The sequence below is a fragment of the Pyrgilauda ruficollis genome, unplaced genomic scaffold (genome assembly GCF_017590135.1).
Source record: "Pyrgilauda ruficollis isolate IOZ18807 unplaced genomic scaffold, ASM1759013v1 scaffold188, whole genome shotgun sequence".
NCBI lineage: Eukaryota > Metazoa > Chordata > Aves > Passeriformes > Passeridae > Pyrgilauda > Pyrgilauda ruficollis.
In genome coordinates, this window is record NW_024517873.1 from 211307 (window position 1) to 230301 (window position 18995).

Consider the following 18995-nt stretch of genomic DNA (forward strand, 5'->3'; position numbering starts at 1 on the left):
TTCCAAACTTCTCATCTAACCCTGACAGCCTCAAAAAAATTGCCCTTGCCTGTCAGTATCTGCCTGTATAAAAAGTCCTTCCCCCTCCTTTTTCTAAGCCCCCGTTAAGCACCGGAAGGGGCTCTAAAGTCTCCTAAGAGCCTTCTCCAGGCTGTACACCCCCAGCTCTCACAGCTGTACCACACTGGAAAACCCTGCTCAGGCTCTAGCCCAGACTCCTCGTGAGGCCTGCAGCAGCAAGGCCAAGGTAAAACCTCAGAGCACAGCAGCCCCTGAACTTGGTACTTACAAGAATTCTTTCGAAACACCGTGTTGGTCATGAATTTGAAGAATCTCTCTGCATAAAAGCTGGGTCTGTGTACTGACACTGTGTCCTACAACAGCAAGAAGGAATTGTTTAATTTTAAAATGAACCCTCAAGGCAGAACTTCTGTAACAACCAACACAGTCTTTTTTATTCCAACATTTAGCACTGACAGAGCCTTAAAATGGAAAGGCTTAACTGAAACACTCTAATTAATGCTATAAATAACCCTGAAGCATTGCCTCTGATTGCATTTGATTATATTCTTGCTGTGATTTTATAATGGATTTTGGTGATTTTATTCCTTTGTAGAACTTCCTGGATTTTTTAAACACTGGCCTGATTGCATACATGAAATTTCTTCTGGCTTTGCTGGCTGCCATTCCAATCAAACCTGGATACTTTTGCATGTCACACAGACACCTAAATTCAGCCAAGGGTCTCCATATATTTCAAATGTTCTTGTTTAAAATAGTAAAACTGAATCTCTTTCTGTTTCTGATGTTTGACTGCGCTTCCATGACTTGGCATCTCCACATTTCCTTTGCCACTTTAAGGGAAGACAGGAAATGCAAGGCTGAAAAATGGTTTCCATATCTAAGGTTGTTCTTTCAGGAACACACACCTGGCTGCTGCAGGAATGAAGCCAGCAAGGAAACATGGAAAGGGATTTGCTGGCAGAGAGCTCGCTGAGGTGGAAACAGCCAGTCACCAGAGAGAACAGCACAGGGCTCCTGACAGCCCAGGAACACACACACCTGGGCGTGTGCTCCTGCTGTCATGGGAGACAGGAGCAGGGGAGGAAAGCTGTGAGCAGCTCAACATGTGAGGAGCTAGACTGAGCAAGGAAACCTGGCTGGGAATAAGTGGCACCACCCTGCTGTGCAGGAATGAGGGGCAAGAACTGCTCCTTTCATCAGCTGCAGCTGTGTCAGGTCAGGCTCCATAAATAGCCACCAAGTAACCTTGCAAGGCTTAGACAACTCCTGCCTCTGCACAGGCACTCACCCCATCATGGACAAGGGCCTTCCAGGTGTGCTCTAACTTCTTGATGAACCTAATTCCAAGGAGAAGAGGAGAGAAAAATAAAGATACAGATTCAGGCATGCACTCTTTACCAAGCCCCCTTTCATACACTATAGGGGAGATCCCTGAGCTGCCAATGTCACCAGGACTGAGCTTTCTCCAGCATCTCCCCCAGGAAGCCAGGACTGCCTGGGAACACCACAGGGAAGGAGGAGCTGGGCTGGAAGAGGTACACCTTCCACGCCTGGAGATATGCTTCCCACAATGAGGTGGGAAACTACTTCTTTATGAGTAGCTCATCATCCGGGACAAAGGGCTGAGTGTCCCCAGCTGCTCTAAAGACATGATGGAAGCCCATGGCCAGCTTGGGGCAGCCCTATCTACTCATCCTCAGAGTCTCCAGGAGAGAACATGTCCCCTGCTTTCATTTGGTACTAAAAGAGATGTTATGAGCCAGAAAAGACATACTATGTGGTGGTTTCTCTCCTCACCAAATATCTATTTAATGCAAAACCAACACACAGCCAGGTTACCCACCTGTATGACTGCAGGATATCTATGATTCCTACGTGCAGCAGGAGACGCTCTCCTTTGCCATTCACTGCTGGGATCCCTCCCATCCTGCAGGTAAAGCAGAACTTCAGCAGGTGCAGCCTCAGCCAGAGCACCTGTAACACCCAAGCTCTGGGGAAGGGCAACAGCAGCTGTGCTAAGGGGCTCTGGTGTGGTGTCAGACACATTCTAAAACCAGTGTGCTCACTTTATGCACAACCATGGGAGTCACTGACTGACCTGGCCTGACTCCAGGTGTCCCAGGGTCACTGCCTGCATGGCCAAACACCTCTGTCGTGACAGAACCTGCATCGTGTGGCACAGCTCTGCCTGGGCCAGAAAGCACCATGGAGTTTTCTCCTGCCTACTTTATTCTGGGGATCAGGTTATTTATCGAGTCAGCGAGAGCTGTCTGCCATTAGAGTAGTAAATCCTTAAGGACAAAGGATTCCAGTCCCGTCCACACTAATGCCATCCTGCCAAAGTGCAGCAGCCATTGGCACCAGCACACAACCAAAGCACAGGAGTGCCAGACACTCCTTCAGGCAGCCACTGCAATTATTGATGCTGCCTGAAGGACTGGAAACACCACAGTATTACCTCAGCTCTCAGGACTGACCCTCCATCAAACCCACAGCAGCTGGTTTCAGACAGCAGCAAGCAGCAAACTCCACCATTCCTTGGCCCAAGAGCCAGGGAGCCAGGCAGAATGCCAGGTCAAGCACAGCGCAGGCTTGGGACAGCCCCCAGCCTCCAGCTCCATCAGTGACTTGAGCACCTGGCTACACTGCTGTCTGCTAACCCCCCTTGGACGGCCTCAGGGAACTGCCAGGGATTCCAGAGGTGGGAGTGATGGAGAACTCCAAGCTCCTAGGGACAGGCTGATCCCTACTTCTGCTCCAGTATTTGGGTGCTGAGCGAGAACTGTCTCCTCCCCAGGGAATGGGTGGATGTTTAGAGGCTGTTACACAAGCTGACAGCCTACAGCCCGCCCTAAGACGAGAGACTGCTGTGAGGCCAGAGCCTTACAGAACTATTTCCCACCCTGGCTTCCCCCTTTCCCACCACAATGGCAGCACTACCAAAACCCCAGGAGAGCTGCTCCCTTGAACAGTTCCTGTGGGCCTCATGAGGGATTTCCCACTCCAGCCTCCACCTCTGGCCCTCCCAGCAGCACGAGCCCAGGTTTCACCTACGTGTCGTCCGTGTCGATGGCCTCCCCCCGGACAGCCCCTCCCTGGATGGACTCCATGGCTGTGGAGTACAGGGCCTTCTGCCCCACGGGACGCTTCTCATCCGACGTGCTGTGGGCTCCCTCTGACAGCTGCTCCCGCTCGTGCTGGTCTATGTTATGAACCCCAAGCAGGAGGCTGTAGTCCATGATTTTAAAGCTTTCCAATACCTACACGTTAATAGCAAGTTCAAGAACAAAGACAAAATATCAAGCCAGTAGCAGAAATACAGACCCTGAAGCACAGAATCAAAGCAATCAAAGCAGAGCATCCCATCCACATCCCCACTAACAACTCATTTGACAGAGTCTGGAAGTTTCTGAACCAACAGTCACCTCTGGGCTTGACTGCAAAGAGTTTGGCCATCCCACAGTCACAGCAAAGGCCTGAAGGCTTGCAGACAACACCACTGTATCTGCTGCACAATGACTGGGAAAATGCTCCAGCAAAGCAGCTACAAGGGGAGCAGACTCCGAAAGTGTGATGCACCAGACAAAGGAGCACAGCCTCAGTCCTCAGAGGCTGCTATGAGATCCAACTCTACTGCTTGGCTTTCAGGGAAAAGGACAGGAGACAGGATTGATCCTACTCTGGGCTCATTAGCAAGGTTCTCAATTGAGAATTGCTCTTCCTCAAGCTCGAGAGCCACAGAGTTCCCTACCCTGTCCCTGAGCTGCCCCCTCCTTACCAGACAGTCTCGCTGCAATGTCTTCACCAAAGCACTGAAGGTGTCTGCATCCAACATCAGGCCCTCAGGCATGTCTTGGATGAAGTCCAGATCCTTGTACGTAGGGCTGGACTTTTCTTTTTCCTTCTTGGATGCCCGGCGTTTGTAGGTTGAACCTTTGAGGTCAAATTTCAGGTGCATTTTCACCACTCGAGGCAGGATGTTGTTCATCACGACCACACGGATGTTCTTGCCCCCGGATTGCACACAGTACAGTCCATAAAACTTGGGCAGCAGTGTCCGGGGGTTCTGGTTCAGATTCTGTAGCAAGGAGGGGAAAAAGCATGGAGAAAGGTCATTTGAGCAGAAAATTCCTGCTGTGTTCACCACAAAGCATGTCAACAGTTGGACTAGGGATTCTTTGCTGAGAGGTTTTCTGAACTTAATAGGAGCTCAGTGTATGCATTTGACAAAGTCCTGCATTTCAGTGGCTTTAGGACCTGAAAATACAGGGACTGAGATGTTCAGCACTCTCTGGGCAAATAACCAAGTCCGGAAATCCCCTGCTTTCCCCAAGTACAGCAGTTAAAAAAAGGAAACCAAACTGGGAGAGAAATAAACACAATAAGTGGGAACTTCAAACTTAAAAATAACAGCTCTCTTTATCTCTCCACCAGTGTCAGAACCAAGAGTTGTTCTCCAGCCCAGAATAAACCACGGACAGGGTTATTTTTTAAACAAAACAACATCAATGTTTTCCTCCTGTTGCAGAGTTGCTTTATAAAGCAGTCAAGCAGAAAGCACGGATATCCTGTTCTGCTGTCATCTCCTTTTTTTAGGCAGCAGAATAATTAGGAATGACATGACAGGCAGGATTTGCTTGTTCAGCTTTGGGCACATTTGGGAAGGAAACAGAACTTCTCTGCATGCTGTGGCAGGAAAGACAGAACTGACAGGTTCTGACAGACAGCAGAAACGTGACTGTATTAAAATTTCATTCCCCTCAGCTCACCCACCTGGGCACAGCAGTGAGCCCTCTTGGAGAGTGCCAAAAGTAATAGAGGCAGGTAAATGGAAACAGCTTTAAAGTAACTCAGGATGAAACCACCCTGCTTCCTTTCCCTGACTCCTTTGATACGGGTGGTTTCCCAGGAGCAGCAGGGTGATCAGGGATAGCACCACAGAACCCACAGACAGTGGAAAGCTGCAACAGGTTGCTCAGAACTCTGCATCAGACAGGTAAGTTCAGTTTAATTCACCGACTGATGATGGCAGGATTAACAGTGCAACTCCATTCCCACTCAAAACCCCACACCTGATTTACCACCCACATTAGGCAACAGGCAGTGCTTTCCAAGAAAACTCACCCTGTCCAGGAATGTGAGTGTCACCTGCAAAAGCAAGTGATTCACAGAATCTCAGGATGGTTTGGGTTGGAAGGGACTGTAAAGACCATTTGGTTTCACCTGTGCCATGGGCAGGGACACGTTCCACTGTCCCAGGGTGCTCCAAGTCCCGTCCAACCTGGCCTGGAACACTCTCAGGGATGAAGCAGCCAAAGCTACTCTGAGCAATCTGTGCCAGGGCGTCCCCACCTTCACAGGGGAGAACTTCTTCCTGGCATGGCTGTCACTAACACACAGACATCCCATAACCTGCCTCTCTTGGGGAAACTCTCCCCAGTAAATACTGAGCGAGGGAAGGATTTTCACAGAACCAGTGTAAGATCACATAACCCCACTGCACCAGGCACACAGATGGGGCAGCAGCATTGCTTCTCATCACCTTCTCCTTGGCATCTTCACAACAAACAAATCCCTGCTTGTTGTAACTGAATGTCAAGAGTCCTCATCCATAAATCTGGAACCTCCAGCATGGTTGTGCAGGGAGACCAGCTCCTGGTTTTTACACCGAAACAGCAGGTTTGGGTCCAATTTACTTGATCCAGTGCAAGTCTCTGGGTCTCAATATCCTGCCTTGCCAGACTGATATGCAAAGCTGGCTGGTACCTTGGGGGTCTCCAGCTTGGAATTGCTGCCAGTGGGAGTCAGGACAATCCTCAGAGTAACAGTCAAACAGCAGGAATGGGAGAGATTCAGGGACAGCAGTGCTTTCCCCACAAAACCAGGGTGGTTGCATTATTGCCTGGAGTAAAGGAGGCTCAGGGGGAACCTTTTGCTCTCCACAAGTCCCTGACAGGAGGGTGCAGCCAGGTGGGGGTCAGGATCTGCTCTCAAGGAACAAGGGACAGGATGAGAGGAAATAGCCTCGAGTTGTGCCAGGGAAAGTTAGGACTGGATATTAGGGGAAATTTCTTCATGGAAAGGGTTGTAAAGGATTAGAACAAGCTGTCCAGGGCAGTGGTGGAGCCACCATTCCTGGAAGCATCCAAATAATGTGTGGCTGTGGCACTTGAGGACAAGGTTTAGTGGTGACCATCATGGTGCTGAGTGGAAGGTTGGACCTGATGATCTTGGTGGTCTTTTCCAACCTTAAGAGTTTTACTATTCTATGATTGCAATCAGCAGCCATCCCCAAATGCAGGCTGGGGAAGATGCACACTGCCAAGTGAAGAGGAATGAACTAGTTCTGGGAAAAGAACACTCGGAAGTGCACATCTGGGAAGCCATCCTGAGGCCACAACATGCCTGCAAACTACAGCACAATTATCTGCCTCATGCCTACCCACAGAGTTTGCAAATAATCAGTAGGATTTGTGCTTCTGGGACTGGCTTCATGACATGCTGTTAACACTGTCCCTGGCATGGGGGCAGGCCACAAGACACCTAGGTGGAGGACATGCCCTGTGAGATGCTCTGCCATGACAGAAAAGCTGCCATGACAAAGCTGAGCTGGGTCTGAGGTCCTGGGTGATACACACCATGTAGTATCCAGGAAGGAGCTTCTGCAGGAATTCAGCTTCCTTGTGCATCACAGTTTTGATGATGAATTCATCGTCGCTGGTGACATAGAAGAGGGAGCCGCTGGCCCCAGGGTTGGACAGCTCGATCAGAGGCTCGTTACATAATGAATACTGGCGAGAAAAAGAAAAGAAGGTGATGCTTCATCCCCCATTTATTGCAGATTAGAGTTCTATGCCCTCAAGGACCTCCCCCATGACGTCGTCTCCCTGGGAGATTAAGGGGTAGCAAAGCTCAAGTGAGAACTATTTTCATTATAGGTTTGGTCTGAGCAACCAAACTGATGGACAATTTATAATTAGAGACTAAGATTAAAGTTCAGAGCATCCCAACTGCTCAGTATCCAACTAATCATCTGCTTTCAGGAACATCCAGCCTTCATAATGACATCTTATCTGTTCCCATTGTGCCTGCACGCACGTATCACATTCAGGCTCCTTGAGCACAGCCCAGCCCACGCTGACGGGCACAGAGGATTCCAGGAGACGCCACAGCCTGCTCAGGAACCACATATCACTGTGCTGGAGGGAACACAACACACTGGCTGTTCTCAGCAGCCTCCCCTGGCCTTGTGCTCCCCTCTTCCCTGAAAAAGTCAGTGCCTGATTCACAGAATCCCAGAATGGTTTGGGCTGGAAATGACCTTAAAGCTCATCTCATTTCATACATGGGCAGGGACACCTTCCACTAGACTAGGCTGCTCCAGGCGCCATCCAGCCTGGCTCTATTTTTACAGCCACAACTCTCTCCATCAATCCTGCTAAAAACACAGGACAAGCCTTATCCCAAGTGTGCAATGAAAAGGGACGAGCCCTGCTGAAGCACAGCAAAGAGTTCTGCACTGGGACCTGAACTGGGAGAGCACGTCTGGTCATCAGGACACAAAAAGGTCCTCAGATAAGGACTTGCCCAGCAGCAGAGGGAAAAAAAGAGAAAGCAAGGCAGGCAGATGCACTTTTTAGCTCAGTGCCCACCCAGATAGTGCAGGGGGTCAGGTGGGTTCAGGGCAGGATCACAAAACTGCTCAGTGAGAGGTGAGATGGGGAGAGAAAGGTGATCAGAACAATAAATTAAATGTTCATCATTATGTAATGAAAACAGCTTTCAGCTCTGCACAGATTAACAATCCCAGACTTGATCAAGCTAATCATCTCATGCATAATTAAAGGCATTTGCTGCTGTGGCAGGCAAGAGACAGTCAGGAGAAGCAGAAACAACAAATCAAAGCCATGACCTTTGCGACTGAGGCATACTCCTTGCCTGTCCTCAGTTCTGAACACACATCCATCAGGCAGCACTGCCTTGGCTGGCACAGGAGGAGATCGCTGTTACCCTCCCACCAGGCACTGGCATGGGTTTGTTTCACTGGCAGGTGCTCAGCTGCGACCACCCCTATCTACAGGTGAAGTCACACAAAAAGGGCTGTCCCAGAAGGGGAGGATGTGTTCTCATGGATGTGCTTCCTTCTCCATTTCACATAGAACAAGACGTCACATAAAGGCAAGGGCCCAAATTCAACCACAGGGCACTTGAAGCCCCAACAGCTTGTACTCCAAGGTATTTGAAAACCAGCCTTTCCAGCTCTGAGGAGCTTTTGAAGCACAAGAACAAGCTGTGGTTTATTCTGTGTTTTTAAGATGATTAAAGTAACTACACTCACATAGCTCTCCAGTGAGTACACAAGAAAAAATTCCCATCTTTGTCCTTAGAGTTGCAGGGGACATTCCAGGGTCGCACCCAGCAGAACACAACTCCTTTGGCTTGTAAACACAGTAAGTTATTGTTACCACAAGGACCAGAGAGGGAAGCCCATTGCAGGGCTTACACAGCTGACACTGTGTGCAGGTCATGGCCTCCCTCCAGTACAGGCTGGCAGCTGCCATTCAGCAAACTCAGACTTGGAATCATGGAATCTTTGGGATGGAAAGGATCTTGAACCCATCTCACTCCACCCCCTGCCATGGGCATGTATACCTTCCACTACAACAGGTTGCTCCAACCCCATCCAACCTGTCCTGGAACACTCCCAGGGATGGGGCAGCCGCAGCTTATCTGGGCAACTTGTGCCAGGGCCTCACCACCCTCAATGGTAAAGGTAAATAAAGGAGGATAAGATAGAAAAATCTAAAAATATATCCATACCAAATAATCATCTGGACGAATCCCAAAGAGCTCTCGGAAGTACCGGAAAGCCACTGGGGCATAGGTCTTGAACCTGAAGTCGGCATAGTGGTGAGCCGGGGTGAGGTTACTGCCTTCGCTGCACAGAACACACACACGGGCACGGCCTGTTACCACTCACCAGACAAGGACAGCCACACCAAAGCTACTGTGTTCTTCAGATGCACTGAGCCTTGCGAAAAGACATCTTTGGAACAACAACCACCACCTTTCTTCTGTGGTAGGAAAACAGGTTTCAAACTATCTGCCAAAATCTATTTCCAGAGATTAAAGGAACAACCACTTGCCAAGCAGAATATATTTACACAGAGAACCTAACTTTTATGAGCTTTGTTTATTCACAGTTAGAGAGCTCCCAGAAGGAGTTGCTTCCATAGAAAACATGGTATGATTTTGTGGAAGAAATTCTAGATGGACAGTTAGGAAGACAAGCACGTAGAAAGGGTAACAAACTGGAGTGCACAGTACTGCATCCTTCACTGTGCTTCTCTGCAGGCCAGTGCACTGCAGATTCCAACACTTCCCACTGTTCTGTTTGTGTATCATGGAGCAGATTTAAAACATTCAGAGCATACAACTCTGATCTAAAGACAGATGGAAGCTCTCTTGAAAAATCAGTGAGGGGAAAAGAAAAGAAGTAATTAATGCATTCATTTCTTTCTCCTTCTCCTTTACCTTGGGAAAAAAATGCTCTCCACCACATAGAAGTCCTGCATCAGGACATCTCTCTCTGGCTTGGAGCTCAGATTTCCTACAGTATACCCAATCCCCAGCTGGATGGCCCCCTTCAGAGTGGACGAGGTGGTCTGGCAAAAGGAAAAGTGCAGTCAGTGAGCATTTCACAACAGACTATCACAATAACATCCCCTGCATTACAACACAGTCATGTCTGTGACTTTTGTGGGGTCATCTCAGGCACCACATGCTGCTAACCAAGTTTACCCAGAAGAAGATCAATCAGGGTTTCAGATTTGCTATTTACTGGACTGTGCTGCCCAAGAGTGCTGCATAAAAATCTCAACCAGATTAATAACTTCTCTCAGCCTGTCACCCACTTGGGTGCCATCCCCCACTCCCCAAACCCAAACCTTTTTGTAGGTGGTTTCCCCAGAAGCATCCACACTTCGATGACCAATCTTCTTTCCTTGGCCTGGCTGTCCTGGCAGTGAGGGGCCCTGCAAGGAGAGCACAGGGACAGTCAGGGCACAGGCTGAGCTGCCACCAAGCACATACAGAGCAGCACAGCCACACTCCCACACTGTACTGCACACAGGGCTCATGGTTCTGCTGGAGAACACCTGGCAGAGTGCCAACAGGTGAAAGTGAAGCTCTTTGAATTATACTTCCACCCCTGAAGATGAGTTTGAATAGCAACACTCCACCTGACACCCCCACTGCTCGCTGCAGAGCCCTCAGCAAAGACGCCGAGCTCGGAAAAGATCCAGCTGCCAAGATTCCCCTGGTGCTTGACTGCAGTTTCCCATTGATTTAAAACAGTGATGTATTAAATCAAACAGCCACAGAGACTTATTCTTAAAATCCCACGCCCTCAGGTGTCACACTGACACCTTGGGTTTTGCTGGAGAGATCAGAGTGAGCTGATGGGACAGCCCAGCCCCACTCACACTGAGATAATCCATTTAAGCAAGATCTCATCTGTTTACAATTCCAAGGCTGAGCCCACACAGGGTGAGCCACAGGAATGTCTCTTCCACAGGTTTTGAAGTATACAGAAATGCTATAGACTGCCAGCACTTCAGGGTGACAGCAAATCTGCTCCTGTCCCCTTCTCCTCTCCTACCTCTGAGTCTGCCTAGGCCTTTCTTTGCCAACCCAGAAGGGAGCAGGTTGTGGCTGCTCCTTTAACAGCCTGGTATAACCAGGTGTTGGAAGTTCCCTGCAGCTCCTTTTGCAGCCCTAGGGACTCTCTACTCTACCACCAGTCACCACTGCACCCACACCCAAGCTCTCTGCCAGCTGATCCCCATGGATTCTGGAGCCCAGCAGACAGCTAGAAATGCTGGTGAGAGACCAGCACCATTTCAGGGTTTGCAACATTGCAGAACAGATTTGGATGTTCCTTTGAACAATACACAGAGAGATCCAAGGTCACTTCCCAAGTGACACTGTTCTATCCCTGTCCCTCTTGAGTGCTGCACAGACCCAGCTCTGAACCAATTGCTCCAGCAGACAATGGATAATTTTGCTCAGACTAAGAAGTTCTTTGTACTTTAGCTTTTGATCAAGAGCTTGCAGTTATTTCTGTTCAATCTGCTCGTACTTCTCATTCTAAGGGGCAGTCTGAGCTCTTCTTCAAAAATCCCATTTCCTACCCTATTTATTGGCAGGGCCAGCCTTGCTTCCTCCTCCAGCAGCTGTGAGCAGCAGCACAGCTCAGCCTCTCCTTCTACCAACCCACTGAATCTTACTCCATGCAAGCCCAAGCTGTGCTGTCCTGCCTTGCCAATGGCTCACCATCATCCTCCCAAAGTGATGAGCAGGCAAGGCAGGGGAAGGGACTGCCATCCTAGGAACTGCAGTGACAAAAGTCTCTTCCAGTCTCCTGCTCTGCCTGTGGCTGTTTCCAGGGCAAGAAAAAGTGGCCCTATTTGTGCACTAAATGATGCAATCACAGAAGCTGAGCTTCCCACTACACATATTCCTGTGCAGATACAAAAGAACCAAGTGTCACATTCCAGGCAATTTTCTGGGAAGATTTTGCTGTTCATGTACACAAATGCTCATCATCACAGGTGAAGAATGGGAAGGGGGATATAAAAAAATTTGATCAAACAAAAATCATTTGAACATGATGCCCTAAACCATGAGTGTGGGTTTCAGGGAACAGCTTTTAGGCACAGAGCCTCCTACTAGATTCCCTGCAGCCAACTGTGAAGAGTTTTGCTCCAGAAGGTAACAGTGACTCAGAACCTGTGACCTGGAATATCTACAAGAGAAGATGAGTCCCTGGAGATGTTCCCCTGTTTTAGGGCTTCACAAATCACAGCCTTCCTAACTCGCTCCCAGTGGGTAAGTGTGGGAATCAGAAAAATAGAAACTTCCACAGACATGGAAGGGTTTGATTTGCAGCCTTGGGAGAAACTTGGATTGATGTAAAAATACAATACACAGACATTAAGTAGAAAAAACATAAACTTATGTTTCTGTAGTTTTAAGTAAGAATATGACTTAAGTAAGTGAGAAACTATTGGGTAAGATAGTGAAAGGTTTCTAATGTAGGGGTGTGGTTGTATAGAGTAAGCTAAGAGTTTAGAAGTTATAACAGAACATATGTGTGTGTGTGTGATAACAGCCCACTGGACAAAAGGATCCCCTGTGCAGCAGAAGTAAGTAAAGGTGATGGGTTAGAAAAGCAAAATAAACCCTGTGGCAACTGTCTATTGGTTTAGAAAGTTATGTGTTGTCTTGTAATGAAGAACTTGTGACTTCTTTGAGCTATGGCTGACTGCCTGCTCCTCTAAAATCTCACAGCCTCTGAGACTGATGTTCATCTGAGCAATAAATCATTCTTAGCCAGAAAGTAGTCCCCATTAAAAGGCAGTGACAGTGACAGGTAAGACCCATCACAGAGGCCTGGGGATGCCCAATGCATGCACTCTCCAGTTCCCACCTTCAGGTGCTGGTGTGGAAGAGGTGCCCTCAGTCACCAGTGCAAAGGCATCATGGATCACACAGCCAAAACTGGCCACATGATGGGCACAATCCCTCCACATCCCTTCTGTGGCTGCAGTGATGCCAATGAAGGGATGCCTGGAGACCTGGCACTAATTTTATTTCTCCCAAATAACAGATATCGATTTTGTAGTAATCTCGTAAGTATTTTGAAATGCAGTTTTGCTAAAAAAAAGGCAGGCAGAAGAGTTTCCTAGAGCTCTGTGTTCTCATTTCTCAACACAGGATTGTCAAACCCAGCTTTACATATCTCACCTCAGTGATGGCTGTCTTCTTTGGGCCCAGACCTGCAGACAAAAGAGAAGAGCATCAGAAGAAGTAGGGACACCCAATAAAAACCCTCAACCCAACCACCAGAACTCAGAAAACAGCTCAAAGCTTTGTCTTTACAAGTACAGCAGCCAGCCTTTAGAACAGCTGGTTTTACTCGGTATTCAACTTCACCAGTGCAGGAATCTGATGGTACAGGAGTCACTCAAACAATTTCATATTCAGAAGTACAAAAATGCACATTTTTTCCCAGCAACAGTATTTCCTAGAGGCTTCAGCAGGGAGGTCTTGCAAATCTCTGCTGCCCCATTAAGCAGTGGTTCCACACTATGCTGAAGAGTTGGATCCACCCAGAAACCCAGAGAGACACTCCTGAAGCTGTTTTCCAGCCACTCGGAAGGCACTTGACAAACTATATTGATAATTGAATATATTTATAGAATCCTATGTCCAAATATATCACACAAATGAATGCATCATTCATCTTTATCGCTGCCTCAGGAGAAGCCACTGCTGCTCCATTACAGCCAACGGTGGAAATTAGGGTATTGCCTTAAGCTTTTAGGTATAAAATCAGAGCTGGAAACACAGGCCCAAACCCTCTGACACGAGGCCATCTCCCATTTCCTAGCCTGACTTTGTTTTTCTGAGTTTTTCCGAGCCCGAGTTTGCAAGAAGCTCCTCAATTTCAGACAGCAGGGAGCACAGGGTCCTGTGTGGAATGTGGGACCGTGAGATCCAGCCCAGCTGGCTCCTGGGAGCTACCATGAAGGATCAAGAGCTGCTGGAGAGGAGCTCCCCACACCACCCCAGCACCTGTGTGTGCACAGACCAGCTCTCATGGAGGAGTCTCTAGCACAGAACACAAACTCAAGGGACAGCTTTAAGGCCTTACTTCTACGTACGAGTCTGCCACTCCCTGCTCCTGTCCTACAGCGTTCCTACAGGCACAGATCCTTAGCAATCCATAGTCCTTCAGAAAGGGCCTAATTTTGTAAAAGACCATTGAGTGCAGTTTTGAGTTCATCTACACTCAAATTAGGGGGTGGTCCTGTCTGGGAGGGAGTGGATGTCCTCTGTCTCCTGGCTGGAGAGCAGGAAAAGCCCAAGAGCCCCCAGCCCAACTCTTGCTGCTTCAGCATCTCCACCATCTGGTTAAGGAAGAACTTTGAGGGTATACCCAGGGTACCTGTTTAACCCACTCAAAGAGAAGCAGTGATGCTGTTCCAGGGCTTGTTTCAGAAGGAGCCTGAGCAAGAACCTGGGCATCAGTACCTGAAGGGGCTCCAGGAGATCTGGAAAGCGACTGTGGACAAGGGCCTGGAGGGACAGGACACAGGGAATGGCTTCCTACTGCCAGAGAGCAGAGTTATATGGGATATTGCAAAAACTTCTCCCCTGTGAGGATGGTGAGGCCCTGGCACAGGGTGCCCAGAGCAGCTGTGGCTGCCCCTGGATCCCTGGCAGTGTCCAAGGCCAGGCTGGACAGGGCTTGGAGCAGCCTGGTCTATAGGAAGGTGTCCCTCCCATGGCAGGGGGTAGAACAATATAAGCTGTAAGGTTCCTTCCAACCCAAAACATTCCAAGATTCCATGATAATGGGACGACAACGCCAGGGAAGCGTGTGACTCAGTTACATTTTGGAAAACATTTCAGACTCCGGAAAGAAAAGAAACAACAAACCCAACAAAAAACCCTTGGTGATCACAGGGGAGATGAAGCTGCTCTGACTCAGAAGTGCTGCAGGTGTCTCACCATCCTGATCTCCACAAACTGGGCAGTCCCTCATGTGAAACAGGCCTTGTGACCTGGCACTTGGAGCTGTCTGCAGAGCACCCCCGGGCCTGCGGGGCAGAGCCAGGGCAGCACGGGAAGAGTCACTTCTTGTTATTGTCTTTTAAACAGTGCCCAACTCCTGCCTCAGGAACAGCCACTGAAATGCCACTCCCTGTGCCACACAATGCCACTGCAAACAGGCAGAGAGAAGCGAGCAGAGGGGGACCCTGAAGGGTGCAGAGCAGCTCCCCTCGGTCACGCACTCAGGCTGGGCCCCTCAGGTGAGGGATGTCACTGACATGGGGACATGGGCAGGTGACACACACAGCGAGGGACACGAACCCTGTCACTCCTCCAGCCCTCAAACTGCAGCACCACATGTCTCAGGACCACTGTGAGCTCAAACTGTGCTGAAAAATTTTTTCTTTGGCCTAAGCCAACACAATTTTGTGATCATTGAACAAAACACCCTGCAATGGCCTGGAGAGCAAGAAATACAGCTCCGAGTGAGCATTTGGCTAATGAACTTTCAGGGCACAATCTGAAGCAGCACTTCCAGACCACGGGGGAATCCAAAGGAGCTAATGCTGCTCCAGATTGAGCACTGGAAATCACTGGGAATACAGCACAGCTGAGAGCCCTGGGCCAGGGGAACGTGCTCTCCCTGCATGGCTGCCACTGCTCTCCTGCAGCACTAAGCTTGTTTCTGCACTTTGTCACAATTCCAGAGCAGGAGATTAATTTTGTGATAATTACCACAAGCCACTTTCATTCCCAGCTTTTAAGTGTCTGCTGCTGCACATGTACCAAATGTGGAATCAACACCAACCGTCCACACAAAGGAAAGGTATCGGAGGCAAGGAACCACAGATCTTGGGGAGAAATGATGCTTGATGTGGGCAAGAGCAATCCCAGCAAAACTTCCCTTTGCCCCCACCACTACTAAAAAGTAATCAGCTTTATAAAATCAACTTGTCTAGTCAGAAAACGTAAAAATCTTCCACTGGCTCCTCTGTGCATGGCACATGGCTGTGCTCGGCTCAAACAAGCTGACAGATGGTCTGGCAAAATCTGATTTAACTCCAGCTCCAGGGGTTATTGAGCCACGAGGCAGCACGGGGGTTTGCGGGAGCGGGAGCTGGGGGAAGTTTCGGCACTTAACGAGCTAATTGAAATGATTCTTATCCGATTTGGTGTGGCTTACCAGGCCGTGCTCAGAAATGGGATGAGAGGCTCTTGGAGGGAAACCCTGAGATGAAACCCCAACTTTCTGTCCTGCCTCCAGTCTCTGCCTGGGCTCTGCCAGGCACTTTGTGCATGCTTGACCTGCTGCCTTCAGTTCTGTTCTCATCTGTGCAGGGCTCCGAGTGACCCTGTCCCAGTGCTTGAGCTTCTATGCAGCCTCTGAAATAAACACTTCAGTTGTGGCATTCAGCAAATCCCATCTCAGACTTGTGTTTTTTTCCATATTCACAGTCACACTGGGCACCTCCACCACGAAGCTGACGCCCTGCAGGACAGGCAGGAATTTCCTCCTGGAAAGCCTCCTCTGTGCAGGAAAGGGCTCAAGTTTCAACTCTACCAGCCAGAGGAGCAAAACCTCCACAAGGTAAGGGTGAGGAGGCCCTGACAAAGGCTGCCCAGAGAGCTGTGGCTGCCCCTGGATCCCTGGAAGTGTTCCAGGCCGGGCTGGATGAGGCTTGGAGCAACCTGGGGATAGTGGAAGGTGTCCCTTCCACTCCCTCCAAACCAGGTGAGGCTGGTTGACTTGCCAAAACCCTTCATCATCAAAACAGGCATTAGAGGCTTCTGTCCACTGGAAAGGAATTCCTTAAAAGGTTTACAAAAATCCAGCAGAAGCCTATCACAGAATCCTAGAATACCCTGAGTGGGAAGGCACTCACAAGGACTATTGAGTCCAGCCCCTGTCCCTGCCCAGCCACCCCAACAAGCCCACCCTGAGCATATCTGGCAGCGCTGTCCAAACGCTCCTGGAGCTCTGGCAGCCTTGGGACCATTCCCTGGGGAGCCTGGGCAGTGCCCACATGATCTAATAATGAAGTTTTCTTTATACACACAGACATATATTTATAAATTTTAAGTATCTGATGCTTTATGATACCCTAGAGAAGTCAAAACAAATCTAAATAACCAGTGGACTCCTTTCTCTGATCAGAACTGCTACTGCATCTTTACTAAAAGCTTCACTTTATTTAAGGGTTTATAAGGACATACAATGTGACTGGAACTAAAAATACGTGAAAATAGAAATGCTACATAAGCTCCTTGGCTGGAGGCTTCAACAGCATGACTCTCCCACAAATCCAGCACACCAGAGACCTGCAGTTTGCCACTTGCACCCAGCCTGGTCTGGTGGAAGGTGTCCCAAAGGAACGTGCCTATCTCATTTTTCACTTTCTCCATTGAGAACAAGACAATGTGACACATCTGAGCAGCCCATTTGGACAATAAGGGGATGTGGAGACTGTAGCCAGGACATGATTCCCTGTTCCATCTGACCCCTAACATAGACTTGCTCAGTCAATGCCTTACAGGCAAAGGCAGTAACAAGAATGCCAAGACAGGAGCTGTGGAAGTTAAAGCCCCCACACATGTATTGCTATCAAATACAGGCAGAAAGGATGGAAATTAAACATATCCATCAAAAGAGACCGCTGTTACTACCTGTAAGAGACTGCTGGTAAAAACAATTAAAATTAAGGGAGACTGGGGGAAGGTGATTCAGCAAAACACGGAATGGTATGGGTTGGAAGGGACCTTAAAGTTGATCTCATTTCACCCCTTGCCATGGGCAGGGACACCTTCCATTAGACCAGGATGCTCTGAGCCCCCTCCTTGGACGCTTCCAGCGATGGGGCAGCCACAGCTGCTCTGGGCACCCTGTGCCAGGGCCTCAGCTCCCTCACACGGAAGAATTTCTTCTCAATATCCCATCTAACCCTGCTCTCTGACAGGGCATTTCTCCTTGTTCTGCCCCTCCAGGCCCTTGTTCAGAGTCCCTCTCCAGGTCTCTTGTAAGCCAGAAAACACTCCTGAGCTGGGAAGCAGCCCTGAGCCAGAGCAGCAGCCAGCTGGGCTTCCCAAGTAGCCAGCAGGAGCATCAGGCTGTGTCTCAAGGCACAGGCAAAAGCAATCCCTGAATTTCTTCTCACAAGCCACACCTGTGGCTCCAGCTCCCAGCACATGGAGCAGCAGCACAGGGCAGTCCTGGGAGGGGAGGGGACACCACAGGGAGCAGGAGCTGGCTGAGCCACCCCCCAGAGAAGGCAGCTGAGTACAACCTGCCCTTCCCAGGCACCTACTTCTGATCATTAAACATATTTTCTTCCCATAATTCAACACAATTTGATTCAGATGAGAATCATCAAGTAAGGCACAAAATGAAATTAAATTTTTGGGGTTTTTCCCCCTTATATGTGCCATCTCTTGGCAGAAAGAGCTGTAGCTGTTCAGCACCCTGGGCATGGATCCTGCTCCTGCCATCTGAGAGCTGGGAGAAATAACACTGAAATAAACCAACCTGAGATAAATTCTGCTTGTTATGTAGAACCTACATAAAGCTTTACCATCTAAATGTATCTACTTTTCCCTGCAGCACTGCCAGACTGACTGACTTTTGGGATCACCCACACAAAACTGGTGCTGGTCAAACACAGCCGACCCTCTCTACTGCCTGCTTCACCCCATCACTCATTCCAGTGCTCAGGCAAGGCTGGCTCCATCCCTATGGGCAAGCATACAGGGGGAGGAGAGGCCTGGCTCTGATGCACCTGAAGCACAGGTAGCTCAACATTCCTCAGGACACTTTAGCCAGCATCCAAAGTCCAGCAGCTATTTGCAGCAGAAATGCTGGCAGCACTGGGCAGTATTCAAACTGGGCTACCAGAAGTAGCCAGAGATAAATAATCCTGTTTAATCCCACCTCAGCCACCCTGGCCTGCTCCCTGTCCTCTGCTCCTTCTCATCACCCACGTGGGCTCTGTGCCTTGTTTGAAGCACACAGGAGCCACCTTCACATAAAATGACATTTGCACACCAGGATCTGCTGCCCCAGCTCCGTGTGCTGCACTCTTCCCATGGCCTTTGTCTTGTTTTTCTCAGCAGAAACGCTGGGGATGGGAACAGCAAGGCTTGTACAAATAAATTGCTTGTACAAACGAAGGGAAAGAGCTTAATGTGCAGGCTGGGCCTCGGAGCACTGCTGTGCTACCTGCTGAGAGCAGTGACACGGCTGACCCCTCCTTTCCACCCTGGGCATGGACAAGCTCTTCCATTAAGTGGAGACAGACAGGCACAGGGAGCCCCAGTCCTGTCCCAGCCACCCCCTCAGGTTTCTGACCCCCAGACTCCAG

The 18995-nt window shown here is 49.3% G+C and overlaps 1 protein-coding gene across 10 annotated transcripts in view; it reads right to left on the reverse strand.

The window, feature by feature from the left end:
* The window catches only part of PIP5K1C (phosphatidylinositol-4-phosphate 5-kinase type 1 gamma), a 52474-nt gene that overhangs the window by 13731 nt on the left and 19748 nt on the right, over nt 1-18995 (reverse strand). For all 10 annotated transcript variants that reach the window (XR_005954927.1, XM_041465315.1, XM_041465314.1 and 7 more), the window contains exons 2-11: nt 12832-12863; nt 9972-10058; nt 9559-9689; nt 8845-8962; nt 6663-6815; nt 3803-4102; nt 3079-3284; nt 1868-1951; nt 1313-1361; nt 290-374 (exon numbers count right to left, since the gene is read on the reverse strand). Coding sequence is in view for 9 of the 10 variants with exons in the window: in XM_041465315.1 (XP_041321249.1) it covers nt 290-374; nt 1313-1361; nt 1868-1951; nt 3079-3284; nt 3803-4102; nt 6663-6815; nt 8845-8962; nt 9559-9689; nt 9972-10058; nt 12832-12863 (1245 nt within the window). In the remaining variant the exon portion in view is untranslated. The remainder of the gene's footprint in view (nt 1-289; nt 375-1312; nt 1362-1867; nt 1952-3078; nt 3285-3802; nt 4103-6662; nt 6816-8844; nt 8963-9558; nt 9690-9971; nt 10059-12831; nt 12864-18995) is intronic.